General features: G+C 39.6%; 1 protein-coding gene across 4 annotated transcripts in view; it reads left to right on the forward strand.

The window, feature by feature from the left end:
• LOC124554933 (nuclear pore complex protein Nup98-Nup96-like) overlaps window positions 1–26,019 on the forward strand; it is a 236,048-nt gene that overhangs the window by 142,334 nt on the left and 67,695 nt on the right. For all 4 annotated transcript variants that reach the window (XM_047128630.1, XM_047128629.1, XM_047128631.1 and 1 more), the window contains 4 exons: window positions 988–1,197; window positions 9,686–9,920; window positions 17,876–18,142; window positions 25,343–25,498. In XM_047128630.1, the coding sequence (XP_046984586.1) occupies window positions 988–1,197; window positions 9,686–9,920; window positions 17,876–18,142; window positions 25,343–25,498 (868 nt within the window). The remainder of the gene's footprint in view (window positions 1–987; window positions 1,198–9,685; window positions 9,921–17,875; window positions 18,143–25,342; window positions 25,499–26,019) is intronic.

Here is a 26,019-nt window from a genome sequence, read left to right on the forward strand (position 1 = left end):
CGTTCAACAAGTTTTATTGTGTAAAGCCTTTTTCAGTTATTGCATATCTGCTTAATTTATCAAGGAAGTCCTGTTTTGTATGTTCCAAACCAATATTCACCATGCCTGCTGCTGTTCAACATGGATTTCTTCTTGATCGTTATGTTCATCTACAAATCATTGGCCTATGTTGTGAGTAGATGTGATTTCATTGAAGTAGCCTGTTTAAAGCATGAATTGTATTTTGTTGCCCAGAAGTATTATTATTTGAGCTAAGCTGGGGTAGGTTGAAAACCGTTAGATTTTTTGGTCGAGCATGAGTTTTACTGATAGCCCTTTCCAAAATTTGGCAGGGGTGCACACCTCTCAACTTGCACCATAGTGCTATTAACAAGGGTAAATGTTGATGTTAAAATAGCTCGATGTTTGATACAATAAATACGGAACATTTTATTCATTGCTTGAGCATTGTTACGATGTGTTGTTCTGATTGAACCTCTCCTTCCATTCCAAACTTTCCTAGCTGCCTAATTTTGTCACCTGGTAGCCCTGCACTGCACATGAATAAGTGATAAACCTGTGTTTTTCTTAAAAATCATTTTGACCAAAGTTCAAATGGCTAACAGATTTTTGTCAAGAATAGAAAGTTCTCCTTTGGACTTCGAATACATTTAAACATTGAGTGTTAATAAGAATATGTAGTGAGTTCATAAAGAAAGGGAATAGGCATAACGTTAAATAGAATCTACAGATAATAAAAGATGGTGTAATGTTTGAATGAATGCAGAATCAGGCTTCAGTGAAATGCACCGTACATAATGACGCGAGTCTTCAGCACTTCGCAGATGATGCCAGACCAAAAACTATTGTATATGAAAAACAGTGAAAAGTTTAGAATTCATTGATTGTCGTAAATACCCAAAAACTTCAACAGAAGTTTGTTTTTGTGTTCTGTATCAGAATCCCTTGTCTTATTTTATTTGTAGTAAATACTTTCTTATGTTACAGTGTCACCAACTAATTCACATCATAATCTCATGCAGCGGAAGCAGTATTTGGGTGACTGGCTGACATTTGTTTATCAGAACACTTTGTTGAAGCAGCATGATGGAAAACTGTATTCTCCAAAATCTGGAAATGACTGTTATTTAGAGGACATTTGGAATCTGGTAACTGGAAACATGATAGAGGAAGCGTGTAATTTGGCAAGGGAAAATGGTGAGTGCATAACCTTTCTGCAATTTCATGTCGGGTACTTTTTGACTAGTTAACCTTTTTCACAAAGCTCAATCTGTACTATATAGTTTTTATACTTGTGTCTCAAACCACTGGTTTTAAAGTATTGAAGCGTATTTGGTTTAGGGTGTGTGTGTAATACATACTGTTAGTAGTTATTCATACATTGAAGATTGGAGCTTTAGTCACCAGTAAACTTTAGGGAGGAAGTAAGACAACATGGTGCAGTTACATACCTTATATGCTGCTTGTTAATTTGTTGTGAGACTTGAATTTGCAAAACAGTATCCTGCTTACTTTCTTAAATAAACAGATCACTTGTGAATAAGCATCAGCAGCCGAAGGAAAACAAATTGGAAACGTATTCCCAGGTGAACATACTTGTGAAATAGACATTAAAACATGTCCAGAAACAGAAAAGTCATTAGTTGAAGTTTATATATATATTTTCCAAATGCAGCTTGTTAGTATATTGCAATAAATATGAACAATACTGCATTAAATATCATGGGCCACCACTGCTTCAAAATTGGAAGAAACTACACAAGGTAGGAAATAAACTTTTTGTACCCTGCAAATGAAAGCAGGGGTTATTTGGAGGTTTTCCCATCATTAAAACTGGTCATAATCTTCAAATTTGATAAGCTGTTGCCTTATTGAAATATTGTAAAGTTTCCACAGCACCATTAGATGCAATGCCCGAGAACCTATCAGGCAAAGTGTAGGTAGTTTCCTTGCTCCATCCTAGTGTTGGTGTGTCAGTCTTTCTGTTAAATTATGGTACTCGTTAATACAAATAATTAATTTTTTCCTGTTCATAGGTCAGAGATGAAAATTCAGTATCTCTTACACCCAACTATTTTTAAGTTGATAATGCTCACATTAAAATTTTTAACTGTCTAGTAATAACAGAAAACTTCGATACATTTTTTATTTTATTTTTTTACATAAAACTATATGTCAGTAAACTTACTCTTTTCCACATAAAGTTTGCAGATAGTTGTAGCAGAAAGGTTGTGGATTCAGTGACACTGGCCAAGGAAATAGTAGGAGATAAGTTTTGTAAAGGAAAGTTCTCAAGGTTATGAAACAAAAAAATCTTCATATGATGTGGTGCTGGTGGTTTTACTTCTTTGGTCCTTCGTGTGACCACAGACTTCCTTGTAAACATCTTAGTTACTAAGGAATGACATTTAGATTCAGTGAGCAGTGCGTAAGAATTTGAGTTTAGAGACCTAAAAAAATTTAAGGAAGTAACGGAAAAGTTGAACAATGGCCAAAAGATGATACAAATCTTGGCTCTTCTGTTAGGCTAGTACTTTATTAGTCCATCATTTTACAGTAGTTACACAATGGGTGTGGTTAACAGTTTTAAACTGCACTGTGGTCTTCAAGATGTTGTGTGTTGCCATCAGGAAGAACTGATACGTTCTTCCACGTACTGAAACAGTGTATTAAGTTAAATCAGGGTATTGACAAAGATGTTATTGGAAGATAACTGCAACAAAGGTCTTTAGGAAGTTTTGATTTATTGCATGCTTCAGTTATGAACACACACAATAATGTCATCCAGTTACAGCACTGTAAATGGCACCACGAACTGCTTAAGTCGCATAGTCCATATTTGTATAAAATACAAATAATCATGATCGCACTGAAATTCCATGGTGATGAGAGTTTAAATAAATTATGAAGAACAAGTTACCATTTGAAAACAGTGCTGTTACAGCATGTGCAATAATGATTGGTGTTCATAAGCCTTGCAGTTAGAGGGGTGGTGTACGTAGGTTATTGTTATTCACTAATACAGTACAGTTCAACAATAATTCAATAAGACAATTCAATAGTACAATGTTTTTAAAAGGATTATTATAATTTATTATTATATGAAGGGTGTTTTGCTTATGTGTCTGCCCAATACATCAGTCTTTCTTATATTTTGTTCTCTCTCTCTCTCTCTCTCTCTCTCTCTCTCTCTCTCTCTCTGACCACTCTTCCTGTGGTACTAGTGTTCCAAGGTTCTGACATGGGTGAATATGACTTCAGTTTCTGCACCCTGACTGAGCGAGGTGGCGCAGTGGTTAGCCCACTGGACTCGCATTCGGGAGGATGACGGTTCAATCCCGTCTCCAGCCATTCTGATTTAGGTTTTCCGTGATTTCCCTAAATCACTTCAGGCAAATGCCGGGATGGTTCCTTTGAAAGGGCACGGCCGGTTTCCTTCCCCATCCTTCCCTCACCCGAGCTTGCGCTCCGTCTCTAATAACCTCGTTGTCGACGGGACGTTAAACACTAATCTCCTCCACTGCACCCTGAAATGAAACAAAACCCTTGCTGTAGCCCTTTTATTGACCCTCGTTTGTAGTCTGGTTTTCAGTTTTCATTAATTTTGTTTAAAGTCATCTACCGTAATTTGGAGTTCCCTCGTATCTCCCTTAATTTCTGTGATTCATTTGATGTTGCTATTACTTTCCACAATTTTTCTATTATTCTCTTACAAATTCTGTTTTCAGGTGTTCTCATTCTCCTATTCTGATTAATTCGAAGCTATTCTCCAGTGATCATTTATTTGATACTGTTTATTTATGTCTGTCCTAATTATTCTTCTTTCTATCTTCAGTATTTTGTCAGTTTATGCTGTATTAATTGTCTCACAGGTGGTTTCAGCTGTGTAAGTTATTTCTGGCTGTGCAACTGTTTTATAATGTCTTAATCTTCTATCTTGACACTGGTGGGGAGGCTTGCATGCCTTAGTGATACAGATAGCCGTACCGTAGGTGCAACCACAACGGAGGGGTATCTGTTGAGAGGCCAGACAAACTTGTGGTTCCTGAAGAGGGGCAGCAGCCTTTCCAGTAGTTGCACGGGCAACAGTCTGGATGATTGACTGATCTGGCCTTGTAACATCAACCAGAACAGCCTTGCTGCACTGGTACTGTGAATGGCTGAAAGTAAGGGGAAACTACAGCTGTAATTTTTCTTGAGGACATGCAGATTTACTGTATGGTTAAATGATGGCATCCTCTTGGGTAAAATATTCTGGAGGTAAAAATAGTTCCCCATTTGGATCTTCAGGTGGGGACTACTCAGTAGGACATTGCTATAAACAGAAACAAAACTGGCATTCCACGGATTGAAGTGAGGAATGTCAGATCCCGTATTTGGGCCAGTAGGTTAGAAAATTTAAAATGGGAAATGCATATGTTAAAGTTAGATATAGTGGGAATTAGTGAAGCTTGGTGGCAGGAGGAACCTGACTTCTGGTCAGGTGAATACAGGATTATAATTACAAAGTCAAATAAGGGTAATACAGGAGTAGGTTTAATAATGAATTTAAAAAATAGGAATGTGGATAAGCTATTATGAACAGAGTAGTGAACCCATTATTGTAGCCAAGATAGACACAATGCCCACACCTACCACAGTAGTACAAGCTTATATGCCAACTAGCTCTGCAGATGACGAAGAGATTGATGAAATGTATGGTAAGATAAAAGAAATTATTCAGATAGTGAAAGGAGACGAAAATTTAATAGTCATGGGGAACTGGAATTTGATAGTATGAAAAGGAAGAGAAGGAAAAGTAATAGGTGAATATGGACTGGGGGTAAGAAATCAGAGGGAAATCAGAGGGAGCCACCTGGTAGAATTTTGTGCACAGCATAACTTAATCATAGCTGTCACTTGGTTTAAGAATCACGAAAGAAGTTTGTATACATGAAAGAGGCCTAGATGCAGGTAGATTATGTAATGGTAAGACAGATTTATGTACCAGGTTTTAAATTGTAAGACATTTCCAGGGGCAGTTGTGGTCAGAGTCCACAATTTATTGGTTATGAACTGTAGACTAAAACTGAAAAAAGGTAAGATTTCAAGGAGATGGGACCTAGATAAACTGAAAGAACCAGAGGCTGTAGAGAGTTTCAAAGAGAGAGAGAGCATTAGGGAATGATTGACAAGAACAGGGGAAAGAAATACAGTAGAAGAAGAATGGTTAGCTTTGAGAAATGAAATAGTGAAGGCAGCAGCAGATCAAGTGGGGAAAAAGACAAGGGCTAGTACAAAGCCTTGGGTAACAGAAGAGATACTGAATTTAATAGATTAAAGGAGAAAATATAAAAATGCAGTAAATGAATCAGGTGAAAAGGAATATAAAGGTCTCAAAAAAAGAGTTTGACAGCAAGTGCAAAATGACTAAGCAGTGATGGCTGGAGGACAAATGTAAGGATGTAGAAACACCTATCAGTAGGGGTAAGATAGATACTGCCTACAGGAAACTTGGAGACCTTTGGAGAAAAGAGATCCACCTGTATGAATACCAAGAGCTCAGATGGACAACCAGCCCTCAGCAAAGAAGGGAAAGCAGAGAGGTGGAAGGAGTATACAGAGAGTCTATACAAGAGCGATGTACTTGAGGGCAATATTCTGGAAATGGAAGAGGACGTAAATGAAGATGAAATGTTAGATATGATACCGTGTGAATAACTTAGAGCACTGAAAGACCTAAGTCGAAACAAACCCAGGAGTAGACAACATTCCATTAGAATACTGACAGCCTTGGGAGAGCCAGCCATGACAAAACTCTACCATCTCACGAGCAAGACGTATGAGACAGACAAAATACCTTTAGACTTCAAGAAGAATATAATAATTCCACTCACAAAGGAAGCAGGTGTTGACAGGTGTGAAAATTACCCAACTACCAGTTTAATAAGTCATGGTTGCAAAATACTAACACAAATTCTTTGCAGACAAATGGAAAAACTGGTAGAAGCTGACCACAGGGAAGATCAGTTTACATTCTGTAGGAATGTTGGAACACGCAAGGAAATACTGACCCTATGGCTTATGTTAGAAGATAGATTAAGGAAAGGCAAACCGACTTTTCTAGCATTTGTAGACTTACAGAAAGCTTTGGACAGTGTTGACTGGAATACTCTTTCAAATTCTGAAGGTGGCAGGGGTAAAACACAGAGAGCAAAAGGCTATTTACAATTTGTACGGAAACTGGAGGACAGTTACAAGAGTCAAGGGGCATGAAAGGGAAGCAGTGGTTGAAAAGGGAGTTAGACAGGGTTGTGGCCTATCCCCAGTCTTATTCAATCTGTATATTGAGCAAGCAGTGAAGGAAATAAAAGAAAAATTTAGAGTAGGCGTTAAAATTCATGCAGAGGAAATAAAAACTTTGAGGTTTGCCGATGACATTGTGATTCTGTCAGGCACACCAAAGGATTTGGAAGAGGAGCAGAACAGAATGGAAAATGTCTTGAAAGGAGGATATAAGATGAACATCAACAAAAGCAAAATGAGGATAGTGGAATGTTGTTGAATTAAATCAGGTGATGTGGGGGGAATTAGATTAGGAAATCACTTAAAGTGGTAAATGATTTTTGCTATTTGGGAAGCAAAATAACTGATGCTGGTTGAAGTAGGGAGGATATAAAATGTAGACTGGCTATATCAAGGAAAGTGTTCCTGAAGAAAAGAAATTTGTTAACATTGAGTATACATTTGTCAGGAAATCTTTTCTGAAAGTATGTGTGTGGAGTGTAGCCATATGTGGAACTGAAACTTGGACAATGACTAGTTTACACAGCCCACCAGGCTATCTGTGCAGTGTAATGCGCTGCTTCCTGTGTGGGAAGGTGCGCTGGTCCCCAGCATGAATCTGCCCAGCGGATTATTGTTGAGGTCCAGTGTACCGGCCAGCCTGTGAATGGTTTTGAAGTCGGTTTTCCATTTACCTCGGTGAATGCGGGCTGGTTCCCCTTATTTCACCTCAGTTACACGTTGTAGGCGATAGCTGCACAAGCACCGTTTCCATATACACGTACACCATAATTACTCTACGACACAAACATTTGGTGTTACACTCATCTGATATGAGACGTTCCCATGGGGTGCACTGGTGGCCAAACTGCACAATAATCCTAGATTCGGTGTGGGGCAGTGGTGGGGTGGGTGGACTGCTGTGACCTGTTGTGGGGTTGTGAACCACTGAGCACTAAGGTGGGACGAAACCTCTCCGTTGTTTCTAGGTCCCAGTTTGATAAATAAATACACTCCTGGAAATGGAAAAAAGAACACATTGACACCGGTGTGCCAGACCCACCATACTTGCTCCGGACACTGCGAGAGGGCTGTACAAGCAATGATCACACGCACGGCACAGCGGTGTTGGCCGTCGAATGGCGCTAGCTGCGCAGCATTTGTGCACCGCCGCCGTCAGTGTCAGCCAGTTTGCCGTGGCATACGGAGCTCCATCGCAGTCTTTAACACTGGTAGCATGCCGCGACAGCGTGGACGTGAACCGTATGTGCAGTTGACGGACTTTGAGCGAGGGCGTATAGTGGGCATGCGGGAGGCCGGGTGGACGTACCGCCGAATTGCTCAACACGTGGGGCGTGAGGTCTCCACAGTACATCGATGTTGTCGCCAGTGGTTGGCGGAAGGTGCACGTGCCCATCGACCTGGGACCGGACCGCAGCGACGCACGGATGCACGTCAAGACCGTAGGATCCTACGCAGTGCCGTAGGGGACCACACCGCCACTTCCCAGCAAATTAGGGACACTGTTGCTCCTGGGGTAATGGCGAGGACCATTCGCAACAGTCTCCATAAAGCTGGGCTACAGTCCCGCACACCGTTAATCAGTCTTCCGCTCACGCCCCAACATCGTGCAGCCCGCCTCCAGTGGTGTTGCGACAGGCGTGAATGGAGGGACGAATGGAGACGTGTCGTCTTCAGTGATGAGAGTCGCTTCTGCCTTGGTGCCAATGATGGTCGTATGCGTGTTTGGCGCCGTGCAGGTGAGCGCCACAATCAGGACTGCATTCGACCGAGGCACACAGGGCCAACACCCGGCATCATGGTGTGGGGAGCGATCTCCTACACTGGCCGTACACCACTGGTGATCGTCGAGGGGACACTGAATAGTGCACGGTACATCCAAACCGTCATCGAACCCATCGTTCTACCATTCCTAGACCAGCAAGGGAACTTGCTGTTCCAACAGGACAATGCACGTCCGCATGTATCCCATGCCACCCAACGTGCTCTAGAAGGTGTAAGTCAACAACCCTGGCCAGCAAGATCTCCGGATCTGTCCCCCATTGAGCATGTTTGGGACTGGATGAAGCGTCGTCTCACGCGGTCTGCACGTCCAGCACGAACGCTGGTCCAACTGAGGCGCCAGGTGGAAATGGCATGGCAAGCCGTTCCACAGGACTACATCCAGCATCTCTACGATCGTCTCCATGGGAGAATAGCAACCTGCATTGCTGCGAAAGGTGGATATACACTGTACTAGTGCCGACATTGTGCATGCTCTGTTGCCTGTGTCTATGTGCCTGTGGTTCTGTCAGTGTGATCATGTGATGTATCTGACCCCAGGAATGTGTCAATAAAGTTTCTCCTTCCTGGGACAATGAATTCACGGTGTTCTTATTTCAATTTCCAGGAGTGTAATTTACTATCGTATGTTGAATCTTCTTTTTGTATGTCAGTGTGAATTTGGGTGATTCCAAACACTCAGATTCATTAGTGTCTTCTAATTGGCTACCCACTGATTTCAAGGTAGCCTTTACCTGCCTTTTTGGGCAGGGCGGTGGTATATTTTTCCTTAAAAAAAGAATACTTTCCATATTTGACTTTCAAAGGTAGTTAACTTTAGCTGGAGCAAGTTAAGATTTACAACTAGGATTGTTAACTGCAGAGACGTTTTTGGTCCACGAGAGTGATTTTAATTCACTCAAGTCGATGGGTAAGGCAGTTAGGCATCCCCTATCTGCTGCCTCGGGTACACCATGTAGTAGTCTCACCTCCCCTCCTGCTAAGACAGAGTAGTAGGTTCATGGTATATGTAAAAGTGTAAAAGTAGCTAGCATTTTACATTAACTTTTTGTTTAAAAAGCCTCTAAAACTAGCTAGTGTTTAACAAAACAAAAAAAAAAAAATAAAGAAGATATGGGTGGTAATGTAGTTAGACTGGCCCATCAGGCCACAGACACATACAAAATTGTTTAAAAAAAAATGGAAAGTAAATTCATTGCTGGAATGAGGACTGTCATTCAACCATGAGTGAGTGTGGTTGTCCTGCAAAAGGTGAAATTGTGTTCAATTAATGTAAAATCCAGTATGGATGAATATTTTGTACAGTGGGACAGAAGTGAAGAAACATGAATAGCAACTGGTTTTGTTTGGATTAAAGGTGTTCCAGACACCAAGTTATTTCCATCTATGTTAGAAAATTTTAAATTAATTAAACGTTAGTCACCATCATTATATTACCAGTTTTGGTGTTTTGTAGCAAACGAAATATTTTAAGATGAAAAGACAGTTGCATATGAAAGTACCTGTCTGCAAATCAGTGCGTCATCTTTACAATGAGTAGCAATCAATCCTTATCAAAGTATTGTCAATATTCAGGTTCAGACTTTCTGTTGTTTAATTTCTTGTTCAATATTTACAGGTGATCTGTTCATGATTACATTGCTGACGCAGTTATCGTCAGGTCAGTTTGTTAATCACCTTATGAGGGAGCAGGTAACAGCATGGATCAATGTTGGTGCTGATGGACTTGTTAAGAGGGACAGACTGAAGTTGTTTTTGCTTATCTGTGGATTACCTTTGTTCAATGCAAATGATGAAACAGTTAATGTATGTGAACGCCTAGACTGGAAGAGGACACTAGGACTGCACCTCTGGTAATGTGATTCTCGCTACAAAATATTAAAAGTTTATTGAACGCATAATATTAAATTAAATTGAAATTTCTCATCTTCAGAAATGAGGAGGAGCAATCAGTTTTACTTGGTAAAAAAACTTTCTTTAGCCAGGATTGCATAAATACTTGAAGAGCCAGTTTCAACAGGCTTTGCTGTCATCTGATCTTCAAAAATTGTCACAAAACATGTTCATTCTGAGTTGGAACCTCATACCAAGTTGTTATATTAGTGGATAAAATGTTGGATATTATGCAAAGGTTTGTCAGAAATAAAAGAATTAAAATCAAAATGCAACTCGTATACGTGGCAACGTCTGTACGTGTAGCATTCACAGTTTAAGTTAAAAAAAAAAAAAGAAAAAAAAACATAGTATATAATGATATGGTTATAATAGAGGGAAACATTCCACGTAGGAAATATATATCTAAAAACAAAGATGATGTGACTTACCAAATGAAAGTGCTGGCAGGTCGACAGACACACAAACAAACACAAACATACACAAAAAATTCAAGCTTTCGCAACAAACTGTTGCCTCATCAGGAAAGAGGGAAGGAGAGGGGAAGACGAAAGGAAGTGGGTTTTAGAGGAGAGGGTAAGGAGTCATTCCAATCCCGGGAGCGGAAAGACTTACCTTAGGGGGAAAAAAGGACAGGTATACACTCGCACACACGCACATATCCATCCACACATACAGACACAAGCAGACATATTTAAAGACCAATTGGTCTTTAAATATGTCTGCTTGTGTCTGTATGTGTGGATGGATATGTGCGTGTGTGCGAGTGTATACCTGTCCTTTTTTCCCCCTAAGGTAAGTCTTTCCGCTCCCGGGATTGGAATGACTCCTTACCCTCTCCTCTAAAACCCACTTCCTTTCGTCTTCCCCTCTCCTTCCCTCTTTCCTGATGAGGCAACAGTTTGTTGCGAAAGCTTGAATTTTTTTTTGTGTATGTTTGTGTTTGTTTGTGTGTCTGTCGACCTGCCAGCACTTTCATTTGGTAAGTCACATCATCTTTGTTTTTAGATATATAGTATATAATGAAATGTACAATAGTATATCTGTATATGGTAGCTTAAAATATTACATTCATTGATGAATCCCCTTAAATAGTGTAATGTGTTAAATTTTATCCACTAATATGAAGTTCCAACTCAAAATGAACACATTTTGTAACAATTTCTGAAGACCAGGAGATGACAGCAAAGCCAGTCAAAACCGATTGTTGAAAACAAGTTAGTATTTATGTGATCTTGGCTATAAAAAGTTTTTACCATTTTATTAGTTACTTGACTTTGAATTTCCAGAATTGACATTAGTAAGAAAAATTAGTTGGTAAATGAAATTAAAATTTCAGAGACAATAAATCATAGTGAAGATTTAAATGAGCAAGTATAGTTATTGTTTGTAAAAGATTAGTTACTCAAGTATTAATTTCCTTTCTTTTTATGAGCAGCCATGTTACCAATGCACACATGCTGTCAAAAATCATCAGTTTCGTATTATTTTAGATAATTGCTACTTTTGTCGGCACATCAGTTGTAGTTGTCATAATGTATGCAGAACTTTATTTTACTGTTGTAATCATTTAAAAATTGATTCAAACATTCAGGAGTGAAAATAACAGTAAAAAAAGTAGATGGAATTGATGGTTATAATACAGTAAATAATTGATTTCATTTTATAACTCCTAAATAATTGACAATAAAAGGGGAAGGACTTGATTATGAAACTTCCTGCCAGATTAAAAACCATGTGCCGTGCCAAGACTCTAACTTGGAACCTTTGGTAGGAGACGAGGTACTGGCAGAATTGAAGCTGTGAGGGCGGGTCGTGAGTCGCACTTTGGTAGCTCAGTCGGTAGAGCATTTGCCCACGCAAGTTTGAGTGTCGGTCCGGCACAGTTGTAATCTGCCAGGAAGTTTCATGTCAGTGCACACTCTGCTGCAGAGTGTAAATCTCATTCTGGACTTGCTTATGGACTGTCTGTAGGATCTATCCTGGCATTTGCTGTAAATGATCTGCATAAACATTAATCATGATGGTTGGATGATTCAAGCAAGCCTGATTCCTTTATATGTGAAGTATTTTTATTTCTCGTTTCCTAAGAGTTACTACTATCATCCCAAAGTAAAACGCACCTAAACTACTTCCATGTGATGAGTGAGTGGTCTGCCATTCCATTCATTTCACAGAATTGTATTCACAATCCAGAATACAATTCAATAGGACCTTGAGTTTGAGGAGCATAGCCTTCGCACTAAATTCGAGAACTTGTAAAGTAAATGTTATGGAGAGACAGTGTGTTAGAATACGTATTAGGCGAACTGAGAAGGGCAAATAGAATAATGAACCTTACATTATCTGAAACCTGCTAAAAATTGAGGAAACTGGATTTAAAATGGAAAATATTAATATTATTAATAATAGCTCTTATAACTGGAAATTATTTAGACAGTCTGTATATGTTTTGCTGTTCCAGTGATACAGAAAAACTTGAACTGGAGATGATGATTGTAACAAGGCTTAAAGAAGGAAATTAATGTTTGCAAGATAAGTGATATGCTTTTCAATTTTGCAGTGAAGGGGAGAAGTTTTCTTATACTTCATATTTTGAATAAACTTTAACTGCAGTTTTAGTGCTCAAGACATATTCTAAAAAAATTAAGTTTTTTGTTTTGGCTTATGGTGGCAGGTGTTAAGAATGCGTTATACCCTGTTCAGAGCCCAGATGTGTGTGCCTTTGTACCCTCTTAGGTACTCTGAGTATCTGTGTATCTGGGAGTGACAGCATTTGCAATGTCATCTTGCAGATCACCACATATTGTATGATTGTTGGTACGGAATGTCTTGAATGTGCCCCCAGAAGTAATAATCAATAGCAGTTAAATCTGGTGACCAGTCACACAGATCGCCAATTCTCTCTCTGTCAGTCCATAGACAAGGAGACATTTAAGGTCTGAGACCCATCTTTCTGCCATTATATTAACAATCTAGTTGTTCGTGGAATGTCTTCCACTGCATGTTCAGCACTCACTATCATTTAATCATTAATCAGAAAGTTACAGTCTCGTAACAAGATTGTGGATGAGTTGAAAACAGGTATTTATGCTCAAGCCATTTCAGATGGCTTCCTGTTGTATCCAGCAAGGGTTTTCTTGTGACAAAGAGGAGTCTTGTGGATATTTACTTAGAGTTTGAAGTGGCTTCATTAGTCAACAGTAGCAAAGACCTGAAGCCCCAATTGTGATGTAGAAACTAGGTGCAGAAGGCAGTTTCCTGAAAATCCTCTTTGCATGATGCTTTGTGAGCTTGGCTGTAAAGAACTACCATGTAGAAATCGCTAGACTGTCCTTCTGCTCACTCCAGAATCCTGTGCTGTTCTGTGTGTAGCAAGATGTGGGTTGAGTTGAGATTTTATTGCAATGAGAGAATACCTACATTTGTATTTTCTCTAATGTGTATTCTGAATTCTGTTTACCAATTGTGGTTTGGTTGTACCTGCCTATTATTACGAATTCGTGCCCTCCCCATTTTTGCCCCCCCCACTCCCCGCCCCAAAAAAGGAAAAGGGAGGAAAAACTGCCATGATCAGTATGGAAGATTTGGGGTGTGTGCGTGTGCGTGCGCGTGCGTGTATTCTGGCAGCTATTCAGGCCAAAGTAAGTACAGCCATATTGCAGTTAAGGTTTCCATGTGGTATTCAATTTGTGGTATTCACTCACTAATGGCACCTTTTAACAAAGATGCATTTGTTAAAAGGTGCCATTAGTGAGTGAATATCACAAATTGAAGACCACATGGAAACATTAACTGCAATATGGCTGTACTTAGTGTGGCCTGAATAGCTGCCAGAATACATTATCAATGTTTCCACTTGTGGTTTGGTGTCTTGAATGAATCTGTGCAAACAAGATCCCATTTCATGAGCTCCTCTTGCGGCTTTAGCCTCGTCATATATGTGTCAGTCCCTCACAGCAGTCGTATACTGTGAGATTGTTGTCCGTAATGTCTGTCTGTAAAATGATATTAAATTTTTGAGTCGAGGAGTTGATTGCTGCGAGTCAAGGAGTTGATTGCTGCAAATAAAATGTAATGGCCTGTATTTCATTACTGTTATTAACAATTTCTTTATCAGCAGCCTTTCATTTGTAATTTCACTTTGTGGAGCAAATTTTAGTTGCTGTTTTGTTTCATCTCAGGTCACATGTGTCCACTTTTGGATTTTTTATACTGAGTTACATCTTCAGGAACTCCTCACAAAAATCCCTGTAGGGTGCCTTGGCATTAGTCCATATATCTTTGGTATACTCTTCATTTAGGGACATATTTGTAAGGTGGTGGGCCAAAAATCTTTCACTGCATTCTCTTCTTGAATTGTGACTCCCTTAGCTTGGAATGTTCCTGAGAAATTCTGACACTGGCTCTAACAGATTTCCTTTTTTCACTCCTGAGCCGATAAATACCTTCCTTCCTGTCTGAATTGAATTGCTCCAGACGGAACATCACTTCTTTTTCTTCATTTGAATAACTGTTTCCACAAATCTCCTGGTTTCATCAAATACAATCAAGAAACATAATTTGCACAGCAGTATTCTTTCGTTATTAAACAGTAAGAGACTGTAACTGCCTTCAAAGTTGCTTTCCTCTGTCCTGAATCTTGTTCTTTCTGAGGCCATCAGTTGTAGGAGTCTCGACCAGTATTACTGAGACAGTATTTCATGTCTTTCATATATATATTAATTTTCCTGAACACTTGTTCCTGTACAAGTGTAAAGGTGTACATTCTCTCCTGGGGTAAGTTTTGTTTCTACCTCACTTCATCTCGTATTCCAACCCTCAATTTCGAAACATTTTGCGAGCATCCTTTTTGGCCGTGTTTCCTCCTTCAGCCCTTTCTTCCCAACAGTCTTCTTTCTCAGAAGATGATTTGGTGGCAAATCTTTTCACCTCATCAGTGCCAACTAGGAAACAAAAGGAAGGAGGCTTACCTGGTTCTACATTTCCAGCGTGATTGCGAATAAGCTGCTCCTCTTAAGCTGCGCCCTTTTGAAAGGGATCTATCACCATGTGCACCTTATCAATTGCCCCTGTGACACAATGTGTAGGAAGCGGAGTTTGGCTCAGCGGTAAGACATCGGATTCGCATTGAAGTGTTGCAAGTTCGACTATGCCAGTGGCAAATATTTTTGTGCTCCTTGGCAATGCATACGATACTGATATCACAATTAACGACAACATCATATAGGTTATTTTATTAATTTATATGAGGGTAAGTCAATTATTATTTGCAATTTAGTTATATTTTTATTTATTTTGGTAGTACTGTCATTTTGCATTGATGACACATGCTTTGTTTATTTGTTGGCATATCTCTGCAATTTTCAAGCTGCTAGGTTAGTTTAATTATCGCTGCGGTGCTGTTAATCATGGCTGCTAGACTGTCTAACTTTTCCAAAGAAGAGCAACATTCAGTGATCCATTTTTTGTGGTCAGAAGGCATATCAGGGGCCAAAATTCACCAAAGACTTTCGGTACAGTATGGGGACAGTGATTTGCCACAGCGGAGTGTGTACGAATGGATTGAAAAATTTTGAAATGGTCGCAGAAGTGTTAAACACGATGAAGGAGCTGGTTTACCGCCACAAATGAAGAAACCATTGAGCGTTTACGTGAAATGATTTTCTTGGACAGACGATTAACTATTGATGAAGTGGCACATCGTCTGTAAATGAGTTATGGTTCTGCCTACGAAATCATCCATAACAGACTTGGGCTTCATGAAGTTTGTGCAAGATGGGTCCCAAAACAGCTCACAGAGTTGCATAAACAAATGCACTTGGAGATCTGCAAAAACATTTGGATCGCTGTGCTAATGATGGGGACACCTTCTTAGACAGGATCATTACTAGTGATGAAATATGGATCCATCATTATGAGCCGGAGACTAAACGACAGAGTATGGGATGGAAACATCCAAATTCACCATGCAAGAAAAAGTTAAATATCCAACCGTCTGCAGGAAAACTGATGCTTACAGTTTTTTTGGGACGCACAAGGTCCAGTACTGGAACATTATGGGGAAAGGGGCACAACAGTAAACAGTGTACGTTACAGTGGGATGCTTACTGTCGGGCTAAAGCCTGCAATTCGAAGCAAATGACGAGGATTGCCATCAAAAGGTGTTCTGTTGTTCGTCAACGCCCGTCCGCATATTGCTACCCAAACTGCTGAAACGTTCCAGAAACTCAAATTTGAAGTACTAGATCATCCTACATATAGTCCCAATCTTGCCTGCTCTATCACTTGTTTGGTCCCCTCAAACAGGCATTAAGGGGCAGTTGATTTGCCTTGGACAAAGGAGTGAATGAAGCGGTGCATTCCTGGCTCTCAGCTCAACGGAGAACCTTATTTTATGGGGGCATCAGGAAGCTTGCACAATGATGGACCAAGTGCATTGAACTGCAAGGAGACTGTCGAAAAATGATGATCTTGTAAGTTTCCTATTTGATTACAATAAAATTTTATAACTACTCTGCGGATAATAATTGACTTACCCTCATATAAGCACAAAAAGTATAGGCATAGGATGAAATGCGGGACTGCAAACAGTTAAAAAGGGATTGTAGTTAACGTGTACATGGGAACATCATGCACTGGGATGATATTCATCAAAGAAACAGAGGAAGAAATAATTTTGACCGCATCTTGCGCACATTATAAACGCCGCCTTTTTGCAGTGACGTGGTTTTTTTAATGTCTCCATAGAAAAAGAAATTTGATTGACATTCTGAAAACAGCTTCTTTCATCGCACAGTCTAGCAACGAACCATGTGTAATGCAGCATGTCGCTGAATATGTGCGAGGATAGCAGGTAATGTACAATGGAATGAAGTTTGATACAAGCTTCTCGGGGAAGTGATTTCCTCTTCTTTCTCAATAAGGTAAGTGCAGTTTTGAAACTTTTTTTACTAGATTTTTTACCTGACTATGAAAATATACATCACAGGGTTGCACTAGTGGTGTACATTTGGGGAATTACTTTGATACAACACATTGGCAATCTGTCTTGATCTTGGAACAGTTCATTGTACGTTTGTGGATTTGTTTGTCCTGCCCACGAGTCAATCAACAGAAGACATTTATTCTCTTGCACATAAGGCTTCATCACATCAGTTAAATATTTTTTGTACAAGTCTGTTGTCAGTTTACCGGATTTTGAAGGAGGAGCGCAAAAATATTTGCTGCTGAGCGGAGTCGAACCCGCGGCCCTTCAATACAAATCCGTTCGCTTACTGCTGAGCCAACACCACATTATCACAGGGACAGTTGATAAGGTACACATGGTGATAGATCCGTATCAAAATTCTTCTTATTTCCTGAATGCTTAGCCATCTGAAATTCCCACTTCGGGCACTTTCATGTCGCACCATGCCCTACATGTAACATGAATTTGGACGAATTCGGCAATGATGATTAGGCATCCTCTCCTTGTTAGTAGCATTTGTTCTTCAGAGCTCAAGACTTGACTGAAAACGGCATGGCACATAGCACAGGTCAGTGGACTAGAAGGATAATACACATTCCCAACTGCATTCAGCCCAAGGAAGAATGTGCCATATCAGGATGGTTGAACTAGACACTTTCTTCACTGCATCAGATCAACATTTACAAAAATAACCCACTATACATTAATGCACTGCTCAGCATGAGGTACCAATAGGTCTTGACACAGTGTTTAGACAAGAAGTGAAGTGCCTGGGAAGTACTTGTAGATTCAACTCATTTTTGCTGCTTTTGGACTTGGAACATTGTCAACTGCAAGCACAGATATTTAATATTAGTAATGTTTAGTTGTACTTTGTGAGTATGTGAAATTGTATTGCTGTCATTCATTGTTCTCCTTCCTGAATTTTATTAATTTGGTTAACAGGTACTTAACATCCAGTATCCAGACAATCAAAGATGCATTCACTGCATATCAAAAGGCATTTAATCCGAAGGATTTTGGTAATCTTTATGCAAAAGCTCCATTACCGCCTTACTGTGAAGAGGGCTATATATATGACTCGGAGGAGAAACTACCGACACTAGATCTCTGTTACCACCTTATCCATTTGTATTGTGATCGCTTCTATTCTATGGCAAAAATGTTTGATCCAGTTACACACACACTGGATGTATTGGACTACAGCCTTAGGTAATGAACATTTTAGAACTAAATTGTAATTATTAAGTTGTTCACCTCTCGATTAACTAGTTTTAAAGACGGTGCAGGCTCACCAGCAGATCTCTACTTTTATAAGGATTGCATTGGGATCACCATACAGATGGCCAGTGAGTTGTGTTGCTCCTGAAAATATTCATGGTGAACTGTAACAGGGTGAACAAGTAAGGGTCAAACATACCTGCATATCCTAAATTTAATGCATCCTCCCTGGTTCAGTGAGTAGAAAAAGTCATAGTTATTGTTGTTACTGTTGTTATTATTTTTCATGGTAGATAGTCAGTCCTGTAATTTCTGACGTGGATCTCAAGAAACTGTCGTACACAGCTCTGCCTGCAGGGACAGAAGCTTTAGCAAGGGATGTTTTTCACCTAACACAAACTGTGTGAAAATGGGTACTACTTTTGGTTAATAATCCCATGTAGAGTACAAGGGTGAGTCAAATGAAAACCTTAAATATTTTTTTAAATATTATGTATTGTGCAGAAGTGGTACAAAGCTGTATCACTTTTCAACATAATCTCTCCCACGCTCAATGCAAGCCCTCCAGCACTTACAAAGTGCATAAATTCCTTTAGAAAAAAAATTGTTTTGGTAGTCTGCACAACCACTCGTGCACTGCATGTCTTACCTCTTCATGAGAACGGGACTTCTTTCCTTCCATTGCGTCTTTGAGTGGTCCAAACATATGTAAATCACTTGGGGCAAGGTCTGGTGAGTATGGTGGATGAGGAAGACACTTAAAATGCAGGTCTGTGATTGTTGCAACTGTTGTACGGGCAGTGTGGGCCCTTGCATTGTCACGTTGCAAAAGGACACCTACTAACAGCAATCAAAGTCGCTTTGATTTGATTGCAGGCCACAAACAGATTTTTTTAGGAGATCTGTGTGCGATGCACTGGTGACAGTGGTCCCTCTAGACATGTAATGCTCCAAAATGACGCCTTTTTTTTTGTCCCAAAAGAGAGTCAGCGTAACCTTCCCTGCTGATAGTTCTGTTTGAAACTACTTTGGTTTTGGTGATGAGGAAAGCGCTCCATTCCTTGCTCGCTCTCTTCGTTTCTGGTTGGTGGAAGTGAACCCAGGTTTCGTCCCCAGTAACGATTCTTGCAAGCAAGCCATCACCTTCTCGTTCAAAGCGCTGAAGTAGTTCTTCACAAGCATCAACACGTCATTCTCTCATTTCAGGAGTCAGTTGCTGTGGCATCCATCTTTCAGACACTTAGTTTTATGTGTGGTCATTGCTCTTGATGTTGCTCTGGATAGTTAATCATTGTTATTTTACAGTTGGTGCTTTTTCTAGCAGTAGTGTAGGTGTATAGTAGTGATATCTTTCCCCATGTGCGGGCAATATGTCAGATTTATTTACGTTCAGGGCAGCTGCCAGAGCCTGCACCATTTAGCAATTCTCTGGAGATCATTCTGCAATTGGTTACTATCTTCTGGTGTTGCTACTTTTTTTAATAGACAATGGCATCATTTGCAAACAGCCTTAAAGAGCATCCGATGCTTTCTACATCATCTTTTATGTATATATTGTAAACAGTAACAGTCCTATCACGCTTACTTAAGGTACTCGGGAAATCACCTTTACATCTGTAGATTTTGTTCTATTATGAATCCAGCCGCAAATCTGCTCCAATACTCAATAAGCTCGTGTGTTTGGCTTTTTGTTTTTCTTCTTCCCTAAGTGTCAGCTCATGGAGTGTCAGCTTACTTCTAACTTCTTTCAAGACAGTCTGTCTATAACCTGGCTCTTACCTAAAAAGTGAGCCCCTTGACTCCAGTAACCACATATGGTTATAATAGAGGGAAACATTCCATGTAGGAAATATATATCTAAAAACAAAGATGATGTGACTTACCAAATGAAAGTGCTGGCAGGTCGACAGAAACACAAACATACACACAAAATTCAAGCTTTCGCAACAAACTGTTGCCTCATCAGGAAAGAGGGAAGGAGAGGGAAAGACGAAAGGATGTGGGTTTTAAGGGAGAGGGTAAGGAGTCATTCCAATCACGGGAGCGGAAAGACTTACCTTAGGGGGAAAAAAGGACGGGTATACACTCGCGTGCGCGCGCGCACACACACACACACACACACACACACACACACACACACACACACACACACATCCATCCACACATATACAGACACAAACAGACATATTTAAAGTCTTTAAATATGTCTGCTTGTGTCTGTATATGTGTGGATGGATATGTGTGTGTGTGCGAGTGTATACCCGTCCTTTTTTTCCCCCTAAGGTAAGTCTTTCCGCTCCCGGGATTGGAATGACTCCTTACCCTCTCCCTTAAAACCCACATCCTTTCGTCTTTCCCTCTCCTTCCCTCTTTCCTGATGAGGCAACAGTTTGTTGCGAAAGCTTGAATTTTGTGTGTATGTTTGTGTTTGTTTGTGTGTCTGTCGACCTGCCAGCACTTTCATTTGGTAAGTCACATCATCTTTGTTTTATAAAAAAGGTCCTTTCTTATCTCTACATTCCTTACTCTGTCCATTCTTGTTTTTCCCTTAACTGCTCTGAGAAATTTCATTTCCCCTGCTTGCAGTCTTCTCCAGTCCCTTTCTGTCATTGTCTATGTTTCTCCACCATAGGTGACAATAGGGAAGTAATAATTCTTATACATAAGGAGTTTTGCTTTTTCTGAAACTTCCGTATTCCAAGTCAGGTGTTTTATTTTTTGGTAGAAATTGCCTCCCTTCTGTAACCTCCTATTAATTTCGTTAGCTGTTCTTCCATCCCTAGATATTTCACTCGCTTAATAAGTGAAACTTTCTACCACTTTGAGGGGGTTCTCCATTCAAGGTAATATTTCTGTTGATCCCTTTCTCTCTTCCAAATACCATTACTTCACTCTTATTTATTTTTAATCCATACCTTTTCATAATTTCCTTCCATGCATCAAGCTGTAACTGTACATCTACATCTTTATCACCCAATATTACCATATCATCTGCAAAAATCATCTTTTTGTCTTTTTGTTTTACTACATCTTTAACTGCCCTGTTCATTCCCTCCATCACAACATTAAAAAGTGCAGGAGATAGAATACTTCCTTGCTTAAGTCCTTGTCTTATTTCGAAGCATTCAGAGTTCCCCAATGGTGTTCTAATTCTACAATTGTGTCCTCTGTACATTGTCTTTACTACATTAATGTAACCATCTTCTATATCTATCTTCTTCATTTCTTCCCAGAGTCTTTCCATGCTAGCTGAGTCATATGCCTTTTCTATGTCTATAAAAACCATTATCACCCTTTTATTATACTCCCAACTTTTTTCCATCAGTTGACGGATAGAAAATATCAGGTCGATCGTGCTTCTTCCTTTCCTAAACACATGCTGTTCTTCACTCGGCTCCTTTTCTATCTTTTCACTTATTCGATTTAGTAAAATTCTTTCAAAAATCTTGGCTGTATGACTCATAAGGGTTATTCCTCTGTAGTTTTTACAAAGTCTTTTATTGCCTTTCTTGAAGATGGGAACAATGTCTCCTGTTCTCAATCGTCAGGTATTGTACTATTTCTCCACGCGCTTGGTAGTACTCTATACAGTCACTGCATTCCCACTGGACCTGCTGCTCTTATCATGTCCACTGATACTTCATCAGGTCCTGGGGCTTTCCCCCCATTCATCTTCTTCACAGCTTTTTTCATTTCTTCCCGTGTAATTTGCCCTAATTCTGCTTCCCAACTTCTCTCAATTTCTCCATTATTTGTTGTTTCCTCATGTACCTGCTCCTCAGCATTTAACAGTTTCTTAAAATATTCTTTCCAGAGATCTTTTATATTCCCTGGATCTTCAGTCACGGTACCGTCCTCTGTTTCCATCTTTACTGGTACTTCAGAAGCCTTCCTTTTATTTTTCATCATTTTATAGAACATTTTCTTATTGCTCTTCACATCATCTTCAAGTTTTTTTGTAAACTCTTCCCATGCCTTTTTCTTTGCTGTTTCAACTATTTCTTCGCACTTCTTCTTTTCCTTTATATGTCTTTTATGGTCTTCGTCATTTTTAGTTTTCCACCAGTTTCTCCATGCTCCATTTGTTTTCTTCTAACTGCTTGGATTGTGGTATCATCCCACCAACTTGTCTGTCTTACTTTTTCTTTTCCAGATGTTCTGCCACATACTTTTTGTGCTGCTTTGAGTAAAGTGTCTTCGAATAAACTCCACTCTTTTTCTACATCACAGAAAACTTCTTTTGGAAATTTTTGTGTGATTAATTCTCTGTTCTTCTCAACAGATTCACTCTCCTTCAGTTTCCAATCCCGTATCCTCATCACTTTCTTCTGTTTTCTATTTTTCACACACTGATTCATTTTCCATTGTCCCACCAGTAATCTATGGTCTCCATCTGCACTCACACTTGGAATTACCTTCACATTTGTTACATTCTCTGCCCATTCCCTATCTACTAGAATATAATCAATTACACTCTTGATTCTTCCATCCCAACTGTATCTGGTGATAACATGACTTTCTCTCTTCATAAACCAGCTGTTTGCTATTTTCATTCCATTCCTCTGGCACAAATCCAGGAGCCTTTCCCCTTCTTAATTTCTGCCTCCATATCTAAAACATTCCAATACTTGCTCAAATCCCATTCTGTCTTTGCCTACCTGTGCATTAAAATCTCCCATCACTATATTAGCACGCTCTATATGGTTTTCTAACACATTTTCAAAGTCCATCTTCTCTTCTTCGTTACATCCCACTTGAGGTGCATAAATCTGGATTACTCTTAGTGTTTCTTTTTGGAATCACAGGTTTAAGATTATGATCCTGTCTGATATATATCTCTCACTTTCAATACAGCTTTGTACATTCTTATTCACCATCACTGCCACACCATTTCTTCCAGACCTGTTATTCCCACTCCAGTACAGTTTTCATCCTCCTCTCAAATTCTTCTCACCTTTTCCCTTCCACTTTGTTTCGCTTAATCCCAATATATCTAACTTTCTCTCTGTTAGTACATCTGTCATTTCTTCCATTTTTCCATTGAGGGTTAATATATTAAGGGTGCCAATATTTAGGTTATTTTTTAGTCCAGTTGTTTTCATCTTCTTGTACTGACGAATATCGTCAGGTCTCCCATCATTCGCACCAGTACTTGAAGCAGTGGGGTCAAATCCTGAGTGGTTCGTTCCGAGGCTCGTCTGTGTTTCGAAAGCAATATATGAAGACGTTCGTACTGGCTTGCTAGGCCTAACGCAAGAAAGGGTTTTCTGTTGGGGTTGTCTCCCTTAGCCTTTGGAGTTTCTCCTCCACCACAAGGCAGTGGTTCCCTTCTCATTTAATCCCCAGAAAGGAGGGTTGCCTCATTTGCCAGCTACGCCGTTCTGAAGTCTTCCTTCTCCGCTGTCGCTGCCATTAAGGTCTTCACCCGTAACCGTGGGCATGGGTTCCGTGTTATACCCCATGGGATTGGGTCCCTGCTTGAACTCGGCCATCCTGGCACTCCGGCCTACTGAAGTGTAAGATGCCCACCCCCGTGACGTGGATGCGCCAGACAGGAATTACCCCAGTGGAGGAATAGGGAAGGGGACCCTACCTCCCTGGAGCCAGGTTAATGATTGTGTATGGTGCCACAATCAAAGGTGCTATTTTTAACAACAGTATTAAACACACCATCCAAAAATTATGAAAAGCGCTGTGTAAGGTATGGGGAAAAATAAAATAAATAAATAAAATAAAATAAAATAAAAATGGGAAGATGCGTTAGGCACTTTCCTTCATTTAGTGTTTATTTTAGTTGCCATGTCTTCCTCTACCATCTTTATTAGAGTTACCACAATTACTAATACGTTTTTAATACAACACACAGTGCCTTTCATAATTTCTCAGTTAACAAAAGGCAACAAACGTCCATTGGATCATGACTTGTAACCCATTCACACAACACCTATATAGTTATTTGCCGAAAAGATCAAAGACCTGTATTCATTAATGACCTTCACACATCCACTGTATAAGACATTTCACCAAAACGTGTTACTAGGATGTCCAGGAGACGGTCAAATATGTGCCAGATAAAAGTGACTATGAATAATGTTACATGATGAAAGAAACAGATGACATTTAGCTGCACTGGGGCATTGAGCAAACTAAATGATGACAGATGAAAATTTTCGTGCTGGACTAAGAGTCAAACCTGGATTTCCTGCTTTATGTGAGTGGTCGTCCTAACCACCTCGGCTATCTGAGCATATTCCCTGTCTGACCCTAATTTCCATATGCCGCATGCTACAGAGTAGTGCTCTGCCTAATTATTAACCCACTTGCTCACAGCCTAACTATACCTACATGGGTTCGGATACTGTCCTGTGAGTGAAATGTAGAACATGCACAAATTGTAATAATATAAGTGACTCATTTTATCATATTATGTAAAACAGCAAAAATACACATTTCATAATTAATAAATGACACAAAAACAATATATGTCTAAAGGTTACTGAAACTATTTCAGTATGAAAGCAGTCAATGTCGGAAAAATTCTAATCAAGTCAAGTGCTAGGGACTTCTACACAGTGCAAATCACAACATTTATAATATTTGTTAGTGCCAAATAAGAATCTGCAGTATAAAGTATTATCAGTGTTAATGGTGTTGGAACTTTCCTCTAAATTTCAATGCCTTATTTTTGCAAGTAAGGTTTTTTGACAGTAGTTGTTCTTGCATTAAGCTACAAAATTAATTTTCAATGTATGGTATAAAATGAAACTGCTTAAAGAATTCATTTGTAGTTAATGAAGAAATGTGATTTCTGACTGTGAAAAAAATGTTGATTTACACATATCCTCTTTGGTTAGGTTTCATTTTTACACTAGTTTGAAGTCTGTCATAGTGTCATTACTAACAATGGAGAAATTTATTAGATGCAACATTGTGAATTTGAATGAATATTCATCTGGAATGTTTGCCCTAACTGCATCCAGATCGTGTGTTGGTTCACACGAAGTAATAGTGTGTGTGGGCTTCAATCTGGTTTGTTTGCCTATCTTGCAAGCTATTGTGCTTGTTAAATTGTTGTCATCAGCAAATTGACAATAAATGCAAACTTAATTAGAATAATTTTATACATCGACCATTTATTATTGGATATGTATGTTTGATATAGTAACACTAAAAAATTTTCATTTTTAACAGCTGGATGGTGTACATATCTCTCCATGCAATTGGTTATCAACACGCATCTGAATATGGAGCAGCACATGTTCATTCATCTTTTGCTGCTCAACTTGAGTCGTATGGAATGTGGGAGTGGGCTGTATTTGTACTGCTTCATATCCCTGACAATAAAAGGTACATTGGACTGTCACATAATGTTTACATGTAAAATTGAAATTATAAAATCTTAGACTTGTAATATTGAAGTTCTGTAGTTTTGTCAGTAGAATAATCACATTAATGAAACAGAGACAGTGATGTAGAAAATAAAGCATTTATTAGTACTTACTGCAACCAGTTAAGTGATACACCATTACCTGGTAATAAGACGAGGTTTTTTGCCCAGATTCATCGCCCCCCCCCCCCCCCCTTGCCATGCAGAGTCATGGCTCTCTTGTGAGATGGTGCACAGCACATGTGTGACACCGAGCTATTGCGGACCTTCCTTCCCAGGCTGCATTCTCTCCTGTGCCTGTCCCTCCATGTGTTTGCTCCTTTCCCCTCTGACCCCTTCCCCTTCCCCAGTGTCTCCTTGCTTGCGTCGGCCCAGCTATCCTATTGGTTTCTACTATCTCATCCAGTTATGTTCCTATTGTTTTTTTTTTTTCACATTTCCTTTTCAGTGTTTTTGGTTCCCATTTTGGGTCTGACCTCTA

The sequence above is a fragment of the Schistocerca americana genome, chromosome X (assembly GCF_021461395.2).
Source record: "Schistocerca americana isolate TAMUIC-IGC-003095 chromosome X, iqSchAmer2.1, whole genome shotgun sequence".
Taxonomy (NCBI): domain Eukaryota; kingdom Metazoa; phylum Arthropoda; class Insecta; order Orthoptera; family Acrididae; genus Schistocerca; species Schistocerca americana.